General features: G+C 46.8%; 1 protein-coding gene across 9 annotated transcripts in view; it reads left to right on the forward strand.

The window, feature by feature from the left end:
* arhgef12b (Rho guanine nucleotide exchange factor (GEF) 12b) overlaps positions 1-16,094 on the forward strand; it is a 45,266-nt gene that overhangs the window by 25,974 nt on the left and 3,198 nt on the right. For 8 of the 9 annotated variants that reach the window (XM_027178599.2, XM_027178602.2, XM_027178597.2 and 5 more), the window contains 33 exons: positions 570-668; positions 1,419-1,468; positions 1,728-1,785; positions 1,907-2,103; positions 3,539-3,649; positions 3,805-3,927; positions 4,193-4,318; positions 4,405-4,503; positions 4,614-4,724; positions 4,885-4,983; positions 5,089-5,131; positions 5,323-5,428; positions 6,135-6,272; positions 7,476-7,508; positions 8,139-8,253; positions 8,360-8,471; positions 8,650-8,868; positions 9,538-9,679; positions 10,090-10,247; positions 10,801-10,947; positions 11,043-11,128; positions 11,217-11,342; positions 11,818-11,932; positions 12,044-12,144; positions 12,237-12,314; positions 12,433-12,508; positions 12,697-12,864; positions 12,955-13,042; positions 13,489-13,545; positions 13,675-13,769; positions 14,686-14,988; positions 15,230-15,481; positions 15,670-15,890. In XM_027178599.2, coding sequence (XP_027034400.2) covers positions 570-668; positions 1,419-1,468; positions 1,728-1,785; positions 1,907-2,103; positions 3,539-3,649; positions 3,805-3,927; positions 4,193-4,318; positions 4,405-4,503; positions 4,614-4,724; positions 4,885-4,983; positions 5,089-5,131; positions 5,323-5,428; positions 6,135-6,272; positions 7,476-7,508; positions 8,139-8,253; positions 8,360-8,471; positions 8,650-8,868; positions 9,538-9,679; positions 10,090-10,247; positions 10,801-10,947; positions 11,043-11,128; positions 11,217-11,342; positions 11,818-11,932; positions 12,044-12,144; positions 12,237-12,314; positions 12,433-12,508; positions 12,697-12,864; positions 12,955-13,042; positions 13,489-13,545; positions 13,675-13,769; positions 14,686-14,988; positions 15,230-15,481; positions 15,670-15,890 — 4,052 coding nt within the window. The remainder of the gene's footprint in view (positions 1-569; positions 669-1,418; positions 1,469-1,727; positions 1,786-1,906; positions 2,104-3,538; positions 3,650-3,804; positions 3,928-4,192; positions 4,319-4,404; positions 4,504-4,613; positions 4,725-4,884; positions 4,984-5,088; positions 5,132-5,322; positions 5,429-6,134; positions 6,273-7,475; positions 7,509-8,138; positions 8,254-8,359; positions 8,472-8,649; positions 8,869-9,537; positions 9,680-10,089; positions 10,248-10,800; positions 10,948-11,042; positions 11,129-11,216; positions 11,343-11,817; positions 11,933-12,043; positions 12,145-12,236; positions 12,315-12,432; positions 12,509-12,696; positions 12,865-12,954; positions 13,043-13,488; positions 13,546-13,674; positions 13,770-14,685; positions 14,989-15,229; positions 15,482-15,669; positions 15,891-16,094) is intronic. The other variant, XM_027178598.2, reaches the window with a different exon arrangement.

Here is a 16,094-nt window from a genome sequence, read left to right on the forward strand (position 1 = left end):
CACACACACACACACACACACACACACACACACACACACACACACTAATGCTCAAACTGTTGAGTTCTTTAGAAAGGGTGTGTGCTCTCGGGGGATGAAAATGTCCTGCATTCAGCCACAGAACATAATTGCATTATAGATGTGTGAGCATAGTCTCATAGACACACACACACACACACACACACACACACACACACACACACACACACACTGCAGTGATGAGTCTTTGTGTGTGGTGTTGATGTATAATTCATCTGATGCAATTCTATTATTGGTGCTTGGATTTATATTCTACTACTAATTTAGGTTTTTAGTGAGTGTCAGTAAAAAGATTTGTCTGGCCACGCCCACTTTATAGGGACTGACTGACTGGCTGGTGTGTGTGTGTGTGTGTGTGTGTGTGTGTGTGTGTGTGTGTTTGTGTGTTCATTGAGTAGTGTCAGTTTTGGCTACAAGCTATTACACTCCTCCGTGACCATTCATATAGGATACTATTTAATATCTGTATTCTCTCTCTCCCCCTCTCTCACCCCCCTCTCTCACCCCCCTTCCCCCTCCCCCTCTCCCAGGGCTTGTTCAGCGGTGTGTGATCATACAGAAAGATGAGAATGGCTTCGGGTTGACCGTCAGTGGTGATAACCCAGTGTTTGTCCAGCTGGTTAAAGAAGGTGAGCTGCAGTAAGCGCTGGACTGAAAGCAGCAGCACATTCGCTCCTCTGTTTGTTCAGTTCTGAGAGCCGAGTGATGACGAAGGCTGAAGATCATTAATCACACCTCATTTGCTCAAGATTGGAAGCAGGACCAATCAGGATCGAGCATTCAATTTCATCTCACTTTTTATTACATCAGCAACTAACAGCCTGTCTGTGTCTCCACTTCCTGTCTGTGTCTCCACTTCCTGTCTGTGTCTCCTCTTCCTGTCTGTGTCTCCTCTTCCTGTCCGTGTCTCCTCTTCCTGTCCGTGTCTCCTCTTCCTGTCCGTGTCTCCTCGAACTGTCCGTGTCTCCTCGAACTGTCCGTGTCTCCTCGAACTGTCCGTGTCTCCTCTTCCTGTTTAAATCCCCTCTTCTTGTCCGTGTCTCCTCGACCTGTCCGTGTCTCCTCGAACTGTCTGTGTCTCCTCTTCCTGTTCAAATCCCCTCTTCCTGTCTGCCTCTCCTCTTCCTTATTACATCCCCTCTACCTGTCTGTGTCTCCTTTTCCTTGCTCTGTCTCACATCTGTCTGTCTTTTGTCCCTCTTCCCTCTCTCTCTCTCTCTCTCTCTCTCTCCCTCTCCCTCTCTCCCCCTCTCTCTCCCTCTCTCTCTCTCTCCCCCTCTCTCTCTCTCTCTCTCTCTCTCTCCCCCTCTCTCTCCCTCTCTCTCTCTCTCTCTCTCTCTCTCTCTCTCTCTCTCTCTCTCTCTCTCTCGTGTTTTTAGATGGAGCTGCTATGCGAGCTGGTGTTCAGACGGGTGATAGAATTATTAAGGTAAGTCATTTCTTCATTTCTGTATAGAACGCTTTACTACACGATCCAGAGGAATTGTTGGTCGTTATCCGTCTGCAGACAGAACGAAGACATTCCTCGAGCCGTATAAACCCGTCAGGTTGCATTAGCGCTTGTTTTTCCATGAAACGTGTACATCCCGGTGCACAGACACGGCTCATCACGCCCCCTTCTGGCAGCTTATAGTAACACACAAACATGACGTGACGGCTCAGTAAAACGGCTCGTTATTTCTGTGCAGGTCAACGGGACGTTAGTAACACATTCCAATCATGTAGAAGTCGTCAAGCTAATAAAATGTAAGTATATCGTTTATGTATCATTACTAATAAAATGTCCCCAGATATATGAGGGTGTTTTCACTACGTGTGTGTGTGTGTGTGTGTGTGTGTGTGTGTGTGTGTGTGTGTGTGTGTACAGCGGGTTCGTACGTGGCTCTGACGGTGTTGGGGAGACCTCCAGGGCTGCCACAGATCCCCTTATCAGAGGGAGAGGGGGACAGAGAGCCTCTCTCATCCCTCAGCTCCCCTCACTCCCCCATCCCCAGTGTACCCGAGCGCTCATCCTCTTCCTCAACCTCTCCCTCTGACCGCATCGCCTCATCACTGCCTCCATGGGTAAGAACACACACACACACACACATGTTTTCTCACACCGTCACTCCTTTCTTATCTTGCTCTTTATAGGCCATTATTAATGAACACATATCCACCAAAACACCCCTGAGGCCTGTACCAGAGTTCCTGTAGGGCAGTTAGGGCTCCATATTGTGTCCAGTAGGAGGGAAAGAAAGCATTATTTTAACCTTTTACAACAGGTGGCACAAACGAGTCGTCATGCATTCGGTTTACATGTTAATGAACTGCTGTCATCTAATAGAACCTCACTCACAATCTTCAGTCTAGGTGTGTGTGTGTGTGTGTGTGTGTGAGAGAGAGGGAGTGTGTGAGTGAGAGAGAGTGTGTGTGTATGAGAGAAAGCGTGTGTGTGTGAGAAAGAAGGGAGTGTGTGTGTGTGTGAGAGTGAGAGAGAGTGTGTGTAAGAAAGAAAGTGTGTGTGTGTGTGAGAATGAATGTGTGAGAGAGAGAGAGTGTGTGTGTGTGTGAGTGAGAATGTGTGTGTGAGTGAGAATGTGTGTGTATGAGAGAGAGGGAGAATGTGTGTGTGTGTGTGTGAGAGAGAGAGTGAGTGTGTGTGTGTGTGTGTGTGTGTGAGAGAGAGAGAGAATGTGTGTGTGTGTGTGTGTGTGTGTGTGTGTGTGTGTGTGTGTGTGTGTGTGTGTGTGTGTGTGTGTGAGAGAGAGAGAGAGAGAGAGAGAGAGAGAATGTGTGTGTGTGTGTGTGTGTGTGTGTGTGTGTGTGTGTGTGTGTGTGTGAGAGAGAGAGAGAGAGAGAGAGAGAATGTGTGTGTGTGTGTGTGTGTGTGTGTGTGTGTGTGTGTGTGTGTGTGAGAGAGAGAGAGAGAGAGAATGTGTGTGTGTGTGTGTGTGTGTGTGTGTGAGAGAGAGAGAGAATGTGTGTGTGATTCTTTCTCTGTTCTCTGTGCTGTTAAATCATGACCTCATTTCCTCAAGCATGAACTTTTTCTGTCTCTGCTTCTTCTTTCCTCTTTTACAGATTTGTATTTGTTTCTTTTATTTCGTGTAGTTAAGTGTGTATGTGAGTGTGTGATGCCTGTGCTGCGTCCTGCCCCCGCGCGGTCCTACTGCGCCGTGCCTGAAGCCAGTCGGCTTTGCGTTCCCGCGTGAGCGTCGTGTGAACGTCGGCACGTTTCATTCCTCTCACATAACGGCGGGTCGTCGATGACGACGGCGTCTTTAACTAAAAACTCTCACGCTAATTTTATCCATGTAAAACTGACGGGACTTTCGGCCTCGGTCGAGTGTGTGTGTGACTTTAAGAAATGCACCGGAGTGATTCAGTGTACATTTTCACATCCTCTTTGGATATGCAGTGGGTTAAGACACACACACACACACACACTCACAAACGCATCGTTATAGACAGATGGAGCTCTTCACAGCGTCTGTTTCTCTCTGTACGCGTACCACAGGCGATGAAGGAGGAGTACAGCAGAAACCCTACAGCCAGACTACTGAAGGACATGCAGGAAGCCCAGAAACACATTCAGGGCCAACTCAGTAAAGCTACCGTCGCTGGACAGGTACAGGACATCTCTGTCTTCACCTGCTCACACCTCACCTCAACAGTTTGTAGCATTTTTAAGATATTTGTGTGTGTGTGTGTGTGTGTGTGTGTGTGTGTGTGTGTGTGTGTGTGTGTGTGTGTGTGTGTGTGTGTGTGTGTGTGTGTGAAAAGGATGTCCTGCTTACTCTGAGACTTGGAGAAGTCGACACAGAAGAAGGAGGCTTAGGCGACGTGGACGCGTCTCCGTCCTGGCAGTCAGACTCCGAGTCACCCATGAACAGCACCTCGACGCCGGTTAGCACCGCACCACATCCCTAACACGACACACCCGTTATTTTCCGTATGAACCGTAGAACGTGACCTCGTTAATAAGTAAAAAGCGGACAGACGCACAAAAACGTAGTATATAAAGGACACGCGAGGACCAAACACAGCATGACCTCGTTTGACATGTTCACGACATGGTTGTTGATGTATGACTTAAGGTGCCTACAGACAGTAGGTCAAGGGCTTTTTCAGACCTGTTGACGTTGCCATGACCTCGATCACGCTCCCACAGGTCACGCCCAGTATGATCCCAGAAAGCCCGTACCAAAGAGACACTCCGTGCAACAGTCCAAAGTCGACGCCGCGCGTCAGCCTCAACTCCTGCCCGTCTCCGGACGGCGAGGATGTGGTCGACCTGGTGAGCTCACACTTCCCTTCATTTCTCTTCTAGTCCTCCGTTTTTTTTTTATATCCTCGCTAATGAGTGGCTTGTCACATTCCCAGGACTCGAACTATCAGTGCGGCATGGGAAGCCCGTCGACCCGTCTGCCGCGTCCCATCATCGGAGCCGAGGACGATGACTTCGACACCGACCAGGAGCAGGTGAGGCTCTAACGTTTATAATCTTTCCTTCCGTGACCTCATAAAGAAGTTTTGAGACAGAAAGTCAAATTTTTATTATTATTATTTTTTTTTTAATTCACCTGTCGCAGATTAACGGCCAGTGTAGCTGCTTCCAGACCATAGAGCTGTTGAAGTCTCGGCCTGCTCACCTCGCAGCCTTCCTGCATCACGTGGTCTCGCAGTTTGACCCTGCACCTCTGGTACGAACCAAAAAAACCTCAACGATCTCTTCATACTCTGCGTGTAACGGAGATTGTGATCAGCGATGCAGACGTTAGCGGGAGGTTTTGAAAATAAAACGTTTATGATCGGCGCTTGGATTTATATTTGTAACGAAACTCTCGCCGTTTCCTGCTCTAGCTGTGCTACCTCTACGCCGAGCTCTACAAGCAGAGCAACCCCAAAGAGACACGGCGGACATACAGCGAGCTCCACTCCACGTTCATAGACCGATCGGCGGTGAGCTCACGCACAAACGTATTCTCTTTTACACTCACATATCCAAATGGAAGTTTAACATCAAGGTTAATATCGTCTTTCGTCTCCCACCCACCCCCCACCCAGCAACTGAAAGTACTGGTGCCAGACTCGATCGCAGCTGACATGGGTAAGCACACGCTCTTATCTCTGCCTCACAGCCGAAACAGAAACTCCAGCGTATCACATCACCCTCAAAACACAAGTGTTTAATTTCTGATATATTACACAAAAAGGTGATTAATTTGTGGTGGGATAAGTTTATATTTAACTGGTATACTGTATATTTGTGTGTGTGTGTGTGTGTGTGTGTGTGTGTAGATCGATGGAAGCCTGACTTAATTCCAGAAGACGTTCTAAGGCAACATGTGCAACAGCTACAGGACACACTCCTACCTGACATCCAGAAACACCTGGAAGACTTCAGGTACAAAAAAGAATACCTTGTTTGCATGATGTGATGTGATGTGATGTGATGTGTGTGTTTGTGTGTTTGTGTGTGTGTGTGTGTGTGTGTGTGTGTGTGTGTGGATGCTTGAATTTCCTCTGGGATCAATAAATTATCTAGCTAGCTAATTAGGTAACAGCCACACTGATACACACTCACACACTTTAAATTCCACCCGATGTATTTTATCTTTTAGCCACAAAATAAAAAATGTGTCATTGAAATTTAAACTCTAAATTCTAAAATGTCCTGCCTCCGCCTTGTGTGTGTGGAGTTTGCATGTTCTCCCCGTGCCTCGGGGGTTTACTCCGGGTACTCCGGTTTCCTCCCCTGGTCCAAAGACATGCATGGTAGGTTGATTGGCATCTCTGGAAAATTGTCCGTAGTGTGAGAGTGAATGAGAGTGTGTGTGTGTGTGCCCTGTGATGGGTTGGCACTCCGTCCAGGGTGTATCCTGCCTCGATGCCCGATGACGCCTGAGATAGGCACAGGCTCCCCGTGACCCGAGAAGTTCGGATAAGCGGTAGAGAATGAATGAATGAAATTCTAAAATGGTTAAAGTATTGGCACATTACACCATACAGTAGTGACTGGTGAAGCTCATGCTAAATACATTCACGTTCATACGAGTTCATACAGTATGTGTTTGCGGTTTTTAAAAAATTTTTCCCCTCTCCTTCCTCAGGCAGAAGCGCAGTATGGGCCTGACTTTGGCTGAGGCGGAGCTTAGCCGACTCGACACTGAGCGAGTGCGAGACCGCGTGGCTCTGGAGAGAGAGCGCTCGTGCTCAGAGCACATCATCTCCAAGATCAATGAAGTTTTGTAAGTGAACATGATGTGCAATTTGGAAACAAATCTCTCTCTCTCTCTCTTTCACACACACACACGCACACACACACACACACGCGTGTCTATAAAGTGTCACGTTTATTTACATACGGCATCTATTAAGTAAGTTCAGTTGATCTACCCAGTTTAGCAACAGGGTAATGATGCGTAATGACGTCGTCGGCGTTGTCGAGCAGCCGTGCGTGAACGCGTAGCCACACAGAGGTGAAGCTACTCAGTTCAGTTTGTAATCAGATCCCTGCTCCGATAGTCTGATGCTCCTGTGCGGCATGTTTTCTTTCTCTTTTTTTACTTTTAAAACGTTTTAGTTTTGAAGCCCCTTCGTTTGCTTTTCAGAACGACATGATGTAGAGGATGTTAAAAGCTTCCTCGTGTGACGTGTTTTCCCAGGGCTTCCTTTTTGTAGGAGACGTTTTTATTCGCCGCAGAGACTCTTGGCACGCTCACTAATATACAACCTGCAGATGGTGCATTCAGACATAAACCTTTCAACAATATCTCTCTCCTACTCTCAATTCTTTTGTTTTTATTATTTTTATTACAGTAAACGATAAATGCACCCTGTGTTAGCGCACATTCCACCCTCGGGGCATATCTGAGGTCACGGCGGTTTTGCGTGCCGACGTTCGTTGAGCAAAACGTGTTGAACAGGAAAGCTTAAAGCGCGGATTAAGACAGCATGCTAGTCTTTCACGCTCATCCTTTAAGTGAGCCGATAACATCAAAACACCGAAGCTTCCTGCCGCACGTTGTTTTGCGCCGAGTAGGAGACGAGACACGACGTCCTTCGCTCTTGGCTTGGAAAGCGGTGCAGCAACTCCTGCTGATTTTAATGCCCATTGTTCTATGGAGAGTGCGACTGAAACCGCTTTCCTAGAAGTCGTTCGCAAAGCATTTTGAGTGTCTGTTACAAAACAACAGGGTCTTGGGGTCGAGTCCGGTCAGACTCACCAGCTCCAGTCAGAAACTTCTGGGAGCCTTTAGAGAAATAAAGGAAATATGAACATAACTGTCACACACCGCATCATGAATATATCTAGGGGTCGGTTCCAGAAACCCTTTGATATGTGATACTTCTTGCTGTTTCTTATGTTTTATCAAGTGCAAAATCAAGAAGTAAAACTTGGCCTGTGTGTGTTTGTGTGCGTGTGTGTGTGCGTGTGTGTGTTCTCACAGGTTGACGCCATCAGCCACAGAGGAGGAGAAGTGGTAAGTGGAAATTTCTTGCTGCTTTTCCTTTGAAATGGGACTCGTACTCTACACAACTACGTCCAGCTGATGTGTCACTGCACTTTTCAAATTCAGCCCCAGTCTAACTGAACAAAGTGCAGCAGGATAAAAGAAACCGTGCTTTTTCCTTTTAAACAGCGTATGAGGTAGAATACCGTGTAGGGTGTAGTTTGATCTGTCTCGCCCATATGGTGAGCATGCTGGAGGTGTGTGTGTGTGTGTGTGAGAGAGTGAGCGAGAGAGGGCAGATGGTAGGGAATAGAGGAGGCTTGTGTTGCTCACAGCAGAAAGTTGTGGGGAATATTTATGCTGTTACACAGTGTGTGACCTTGGAGTTGCATAATCGCCTCTTTTGCTCTCATGACTACATGAGAGAGCTGTTTTGTGTGTGTGTGTGTGTTTGGGGGTATTTTTTTATTTTTTTTTAAATAATTATTTAATTATATTTTTTTTGGGTTGAACTTCCCTGGTGACCGTTGCCATCACTTTTGTTTTAATATTCAACATTAGCGCCCCCTGCTGGATAGAAATGTAATGACGTAATGTTGAAAGTGAGCTACCAGGATTTAAACAAGAAATAAAGTCATTAATAAGTTGGGTTTGTTTCAGCACTGCCATGCAGTTCGTCATTCAGGCCTACATGAAGCACCTTGGGGTGAAGGTGAAGGAATCACGGGGTTTCGAGCCCAAACCCAAGCTGATAAACCTACTCCCTAAAATCAAGGTAAAAGTAACGCCACCTAAATGTTTCTTATTTCTCCAACACACACACACACACACACGTGTGTTTTTATTTATTCTGAACTAATTGCTGTTTTTGCCTCGAGCAGAAGACTATAAAAGCAGAGAAGGACGGAGGTGTGGAGGAGAAGCTGAAGAAGTCCCGCTTCCAGCTAATGCGCAGCCACAACAAGAGGCCCAGCCGAACTGACGTCTCCTCAAGTAAGCCAACGTCGAGGTTTCCACAGTTTCACAAAGACTCACAGAAGGGTTTTTATACCGAATAACAATCGCATGCTGTAGCCTTTTCTTACACAAGCCAATCTTTACTAGCTGATAGTCACAGAAAAGCGCGACCCTCTGGTTTAGTTAAGGACTGATGGACTTTCCGTATGCACAGTTACCAAGGCTCTAGAGCAGAATAAACAGCGGACACAAAAGCAGCCGTCGCAGATTGCCGTAGGGTCGAGCGATCAGACTGAAGCACCTTCAGCAGGACGGACACGGAGCAGTCAGTCGAGTGAAGGACCAGACAGCAGCACGGGCTCCATCAGCTCACCTTCTTTCAGTGCTACGCTTTTACAGAACTCCGACAGCACGGCGCGAGACTTAGAGCCAGGTGAGGAGTTTAATGCTTCTAACTGCTTCCCTCTTGTACATTATAGCCTTCAGGCTTCTCTCTCTCTGTCTCTCTCTCTTTCACTCTCTCTCTCTGTGTCTGTCTCTCTCTCTCTCTTTGTCTCTGTCTCTCTTCTGTGTCTGTCTCTGTCTCTCTCTTTGTCTCTATCTCCCTCTCTCTCTCTCTGTCTCTCTTCTTTCTTTCTTATTTATCTTCTTCTTTCTCTCTCTCTGCCTCTGTCTCTCTCTCTTTCGCTCTCTCTCTGTGTCTGTCTCTCTCTCTCTCTTTGTGTCTGTCTCCCTCTCTCTTTGTCTCTGTCTCCCTCTCCCCTTCTTCTACATCCCTGTCTCTCTTTCTTTTTATACTTCTTCTATCATTCTCTGTCTCACTCTTTCTTTCTCTTTCTCATTCTTCTATCTCTCTGTCCCTCAGTTCCTTTTTTTCTTTCTTTGCCTTATTCTAACTCTTTCTCTCTTTCTTTCTCTCACACACAATTTGTTACTTTCTCTTCTTGTTTCTCTCTCTCACTCTCTCCTCTTTCATTTTTCTTATTTATCTTTTTCTTGTTTCTCTCTCTCCTTCTTCTTTCCTTCTTTCTCTCTCTCTCTCTTTCTCTCTGTCTCGAATAATCCATTGAAAGTCAACATGTCCCCCCCTGTAATATATCAGGTGCTTCTCCATTGTCAGCGTTACCCAGACTGGGAGAAGTCGGCCCTCTGGGTGAAGGACAGGACTCCTCTTCCCCAGGAACGCACTTTGACTTCACCGGTCCTCTGGACCATCTCCAAGAGGAGGAGCCTGAGACAGACAGGTGGGCCGTACAATCCACATCCATGCCCCCTTAATAAAGTCCAATAGGCAGGTGCTGTTCGCTTTGTTCCTTCAACGAAACAATTTCAGTGCTCGGTGTGTAGCGACTCACTGCCAGACACACGGTATATAAATCGAGCGCCATACACAGATGTACTCGTGCACTCTCATGCGAGAAATTCCCCATTAGACGTATTACTACTGTACATTTAGTGCTGAATCACACACAGTCCTGTTCTTTCTGTACGCAGCGCTGTAGACAGCAGACAGTCAGAGAATCCTTCCTCCGCCATGATGGACAGTTTCACAGCTATTTCTGTTCTGGCGTCGTTAGCTGAACATCATTATCACCGTTAGCAGCAGTCAGTTGCAGTCGGCAAAAAAAGCGATTCTATTACTGTGTCATTGCAGGATGGAGCCGTTGATTTCAGGAGAGGTGCAGAGCGAGGACGATCAGGCGTTTGAGGCGGAACCAGAGCAGGATCCTCCTCACTGGCAGACGCTGGTGAGCACAGATGTTCTCGCACTGCTGCCACCACATGAGATCAAGAGACAGGAAGTCATCAATGGTGAGGAATCACACAAAGGTTCACAATCATGTTCTACTACATCCTCTACATGTCATCTACTACATGGAAGACTAACTAAACCAGAATTCCAAGTCTTTTCCCAGTCGGTGGTGAATGATGCGAAATGTGATGATGATGCGTGTAATGTGATGTCGAATTTTTGCAATGTTGAAAAACAAATCGCACAACGTGGGCTAGTTTAAAAGACCTTTCTAGGACGTCGTCGTCGGACATCTTGAATGTTTTCAACACAGCATCAGCCCCCTTGGTAGCCCCGCCCCCTCTTCCGCTAGGTTAGAAAAGCTGCGAGTGCTGGAAGTGTCCAACATTCCACTCTTGTTTCATCTGGGTTCTTGAAGTCCACAGACATTTTGTGAGCAGTATTACTTTTACACAGTAGAGTTAGATTAGTGCGTAAATACGCGATTTACGGCTCGTCTATTATTTGTTTAGCTACTAGGCACAAAGTTCCATAGTCACGTGCAGGTCGCGTCTTCTCGAGTCCGTGTCCACTCTCTCTGACGTCGTCCCTCTTTCTCGTGTGGTTGTGCAGAGCTGGTCTACACGGAGCGCGCTCACCTGCGCATGCTCAAGGTGCTGGATAACGTTTTCTACCAGAGGATGACCCGTGAGGCCATTCTCCCCCCCGCAGACATCAAGAACATCTTCACCAACCTGGATGAGATCGTCCAGCTACACGGTAAGAAATCAGAACTGAGCCGTATGCTTGTTGATGCCAGTCGCTACGACGACATCAAGTCCGGTCATTTATTTATTACCGTCTTTTTTCTTCAGTGTCCATCACGGAGCAAATGACAGCCGTCCGGAAGAAGAACGAGACGGCAGTCGTGGACCTCATAGGAGACGATTTGCTGTCCTGGGTGAGAGAACTCGCGTCCGTCTTCACCTCCTCCAAGCAAGAGTTTATTTAATACCGAACTGTAAACTGTATACGTTTCCTGCTTGCAGTTCAGCGGAGCAGAAGAAGAGAAGATCAAGCGAGCCGTGGGAACCTTCTGCAGTAACCAGCCCTTTGCTCTGGAGCTTATAAAGAGCAGGCAAAAAAAGGATCAAAGATTCGCTGCCTTTGTGCAGGTCAGACACACACACACACACGGGCCTCTGTGACGGTGCTCACATGGTTTTGTGTACATTCTCCTTAGTTAGTACTTAATCCCTACAGCTGAACGTAAAATCGGTGCTCATGGAAAGCTGAATCATGTCGAGTTATTTGGTCCGATTTGACTTTTCCATTTGAACCAAATTCTCTTCAGACCTTCATATAGAACTTATTTGGTTTCCCAGCACAACAGTCGAGTCTCAACAGGTTCGGAGATACGCAAATTAATAAAGTGTGAAGGACACCGAGCTCGTCGTCTCTAATTTGCATGTGTTCTTAGGTCTTAGGTAATTTCCATACCTTTTTCAAAAAAGTATGTTGTTTACTTTAAAGAAGAAACCTGAAAGGAATAAAGGACTACAAATTTATTTCTAGTGTTTATCTTGTTTTCGATCTTGCTGTTTTTATAATGTGTGTGTGTGTGTGTGTGTGTGTGTGTGTGTGTTACAGGAGGCAGAGAGTAATCGTCAGTGCCGAAGGCTCCAGCTGAAGGACATCATTCCTGTGGAAATGCAGAGACTCACTAAATACCCACTTCTGCTCGAAAACATCGCGAAATACACTGGTACTAAACCTTTAACTTTTCTTTCTTTCTTTGTGTTTTTTTTTTTGTTATCCATGACCTTTAACCCCTCGCCACAGGTCCTAAACAGTATCTGTATCCGTTTCCTTACAGACGACACGGAGGAGAAAAGCAAAGTGAAGCGAGCCTGCGAGTGCTGCCGTCAGATCCTCAACCACGTCAACCAGGAAGTAAAAGAAGCTGAAAACAAACAGGTAAAAAGCAGACCACAGTAAAGCTTCACACACTTTCTGTATGAAAAGCCGAACCGCTACTCGAATACTTTGCGATTTTTTTTCCGTATTAGAGGTTAGAGGACTACCAGAGAAGACTGGACCTGTCGTCGCTGAAGCAGAGCGAGTACCCCATGATCGCGGAGTTTAAGGTGGGACTACACACACCACTGCTTTACCTGCTCTCCTTACTGATACGTTGTCACGCTTTGGTTATTTAGAATGTAGAAATTTTCTTACAAAAGAAACTTTTTTTTTTTCTCTCTGTAGAACCTCAACTTGACCAAACGGAAAATGGTGCATGAGGGCCCCCTGTCTTGGAAAGTGAATAAAGATAAGACTATTGGTAAGAGTTCAGGAAACCATTAAAGGTGCGATTTGGAGCGTGAAAGACGATTTTTCTGGTCCTGAAATTCGGGGTGGGCCGAATAAGCGATCATCATCTTAAAATGGCAAGCTTCTCGTTCAACTTGCAAATAATGTGCTTCGTTCTAATCGTGTGTGTGTGTGTGTGTGTGTGTGTGTGTGTGTCAGAGCTCTACACACTCCTCTTAGAGGACATCTTGGTGCTGCTGCAGAGGCAAGACGAGAAGCTGATCCTGAAGTGCCACAGTAAGAACCTGGCAGGCACGGCCGAGACTAAACACATCTTCAGTCCGGTCATCAAGCTGAGCACCGTACTGGTGCGCTCTGTAGCCACAGGTGGGTCAGGAAGCGGAAATGAGTTTGCGAACGCGCTCCCCTTCAAGTGCGGAGTCGTTACTAACCCTGGGCTGAATGTGTCGTTCACAGATAACAAGTCGTTCTTTGTGGTGTCCATGTCCGATTACGGAGCACAGATCTATGAGCTGATGGCGCAGACCGTGTCTGAGCAGAAAACGTGAGTACGCAGTTTCAGAGATGGAATTCAGTGCCTGGTGCAGCTTCAGCCCTCCAAGGTTCCTGCAATAAACCTGCAATAAGAACCATCCTGATATTAAACCAGTTTAGGAACTGGAACCTTTATGGAATCAGAATCCAACCAAGTGGGATTTTTACCAAGGGGACCCCTGACTTTAGCTCCACTTCACTCTTGTATTTTGTACATTTCGCACAAGATTCAGCAAAGTCAGCGTGTCCGTTTTCAGCAGAAATACAAGCTTTGGAGACAAAACACAGTACGATGACGATGTTTCCGCCGGACTGAAAGTGCAAAGCTCTTGCTTTTGAACCTGTTAGTAGTGGGATGGAGTCCTGTGCTTTGAAGACACAAGTAACATGATCTGAAAATCTAAAACAGAAAAAGCTCTTTAATTTGTTGGGGTTTTTTATTATGCTGTTGTCCAGGTGGCACGACCTGATCGGGCAAAGAGCAGACTGTATGAAGAGCCAGCCTCAGAACGAGTGAGTTCAGTTACTGTGATCGCTCAGCTTACATGTTTCTTTTGCTTCTGCCAGATTTCTTTCTTTAATTCAGTTACGCATCATAGCTTTAAGTCGATTTGCTAATTCCTCTGTCTGACTTCTTTGCAGTGGGGAGCGAGAAGCTGATGACGAGTTGACCTCTGGCATGTCGAAAATGAACAAAGATCCAGACCGTATCTCTACCGGAAGCATCCAATCTCCAGGTATCTGATTCATTCATTCATTTTCTACCGCTTATCCGAACTTCTCGGGTCACGGGGGGCCTGTGCCTATCTCAGGCGTCATCGGGCATCGAGGCAGGATACACCCTGGACGGAGTGCCAACCCATCACAGGGCACACACACACTATCATTCACTCACACTATGGACAATTATCCAGAGATGCCAATCAACCTACCATGCATGTCTTTTGGACCGGGGGAGGAAACCGGAGTACCCGGAGGAAACCCCCGAGGCACGGGGAGAACATACAAACTCCACACACACAAGGCGGAGGCGGGAATCGAACCCCCAACCCTGGAGGTGTGAGGTGAACGTGCTAACCACTAAGCCACCGTGCCCCCCTTATCTGATTCATGGCTCTAATTAAGAGAGGAAAGATCCAGCTGTTATCCAGTCCTCAGATGTGAGCCGATGAAACTTGAGAACTGTCTAATGCGTAACTCGGCTTTTCTTAAATCATTATTATAGAATTGTTTAAATGATGCAAATAAGTGCCCTACGCATTTTATTTAGATTTAGGGTACTACTAGATGTAGTCCAAGTGTGAAACGTGGTCAATATGTAGTACTCACTTCTACTTGGGAGGGAGATCGGCCTGATGGTGGCGCTATAGTGCAGTGTTTTACATTGTGGCCCATATCTTAAAAACCGTTACAGACAAAATTATTTTTTCCTTTACCACAGAGACCTTGGCTTTTTGAACCAATTTGGACAAACCACCCCAAGTCTAATCTAAGTAACATCAACCGGGGGCACTGTAGGTTTGATGGCCCTTTTACCCCAAAGGACTGCTGCTTGTGGCTCCTTGTATTGTGTCTGTGATCTGTGACGTCTCAGGGTGATGAGTTACTGTAATGTTAAAGAGGATTCATATACATTTTTTTTCCCCACCCAAGAAAAAGATGCCACTTCCTGCTCAGAGATCCTGCAGATTCCTCCAGTAGGTAGCAACCCGTTTGACACAAAGTCAGAGGATGAAGAAGAGGCAGAGGCAGAGGGAGAGGCAGAGGGAGAGACAGAAGAAGTTGAGCGCTCGCTGCAGGTTCTGGATGAAGAGGAGGAGGCTTTCCTCGACCCTGAGCTTGCAGAAAGACTTCCGTTCTTGAAGCAGGGCTCGAGGCATGCCATCGCTGTGGAGGAGAAAGACTTGGATGCCTTTGACCTGCCCCCGCTGATGGCAGACGAGGCACTTCGGACCCGTGAGTGTTTATTCTCACCAGCTCGGTCATGGCTTGGTTTAATTTACAAAATCATTGGACTCTAGTTGTTAAAATGAAGATATAAAAAGGCCGCTGTATAGCACGGTGTTAATGCAGATGTACACCGTCGCCTTCATACACCCTGGCACATGCACCATGGGTCATGTGGATTGTTGCTTTGTTAATGTACTGCTCCCTTATAAGACCACTAATTGTCTCTTTCTGGCTGTCTCCAACTCAGTGGCTACTCTGAGGCAGCTCCTGATCAACCACATGGACGGGCAAGAGGACGTGGACAGGGACAGGGAGAGGGGGGAGGCTCTGCTGCGTGAGCCGAGGACAGGGTCTTTGCAGGGCTTGGAGGAAAACTTTGCCCCCAGTAACTCAGTGGAGAACGGAGCTGAGAGGACAGAGACCCTACACACCAGGACGGAGAACCGACACGAGCTGCCCTCGGGAGATACAGGCTTCTTTGAAACCTCAGAGGACTTTGGTGAGATCAGATAATGGGGCTTGTATTCTTACCTTACCAGTTATCATGCTCTTGGTTTAATCTAGTGGTGTTTTTACTTGCCGTAACCACAACTCTTACAGTATGTCCGGAAACATAACGTCATACTGACATGAAGTTTAATCCCGCTATATCATTTAAGCGTTTATCTTGTTTCCTTCCTCTGGCAGTGGGCAGTTACATGGTGTTGGAGGGTTATGGTGGGTCAGGTGAGAGCAGCACTGATGACGACGGGCAGGTCTGCAGCACAGAGCCTGCAGCAGCAGGAGACTCGGGCATAGACCTGAAGAAGCTCCTGTCTTCAGCTTCCTCTCAGAGCAGAGGACCCAACTTCAGCAGACAGGTCATGACCCACTTACGCCTGCTTCAGGCCAGCCTACAGCAGCTGAAGGTAAAATGAACCCGAATCACACCTGAGTTTACTGTTCACTAAAGTTTTATATATATAAAGTTATTTATAGAACATCAGCCAGTTTGTTTATGGAAATGGACCTGAATTGTGAATATATTTAGGCTCATATTTCCTCTTACCATAAACATTGTAACCATCCTCCAGCCTCTCTGACTGATGGTTAAGCCAATCAGCAGCAAGCAT

The sequence above is a fragment of the Tachysurus fulvidraco genome, chromosome 26 (genome assembly GCF_022655615.1).
Source record: "Tachysurus fulvidraco isolate hzauxx_2018 chromosome 26, HZAU_PFXX_2.0, whole genome shotgun sequence".
NCBI lineage: Eukaryota > Metazoa > Chordata > Actinopteri > Siluriformes > Bagridae > Tachysurus > Tachysurus fulvidraco.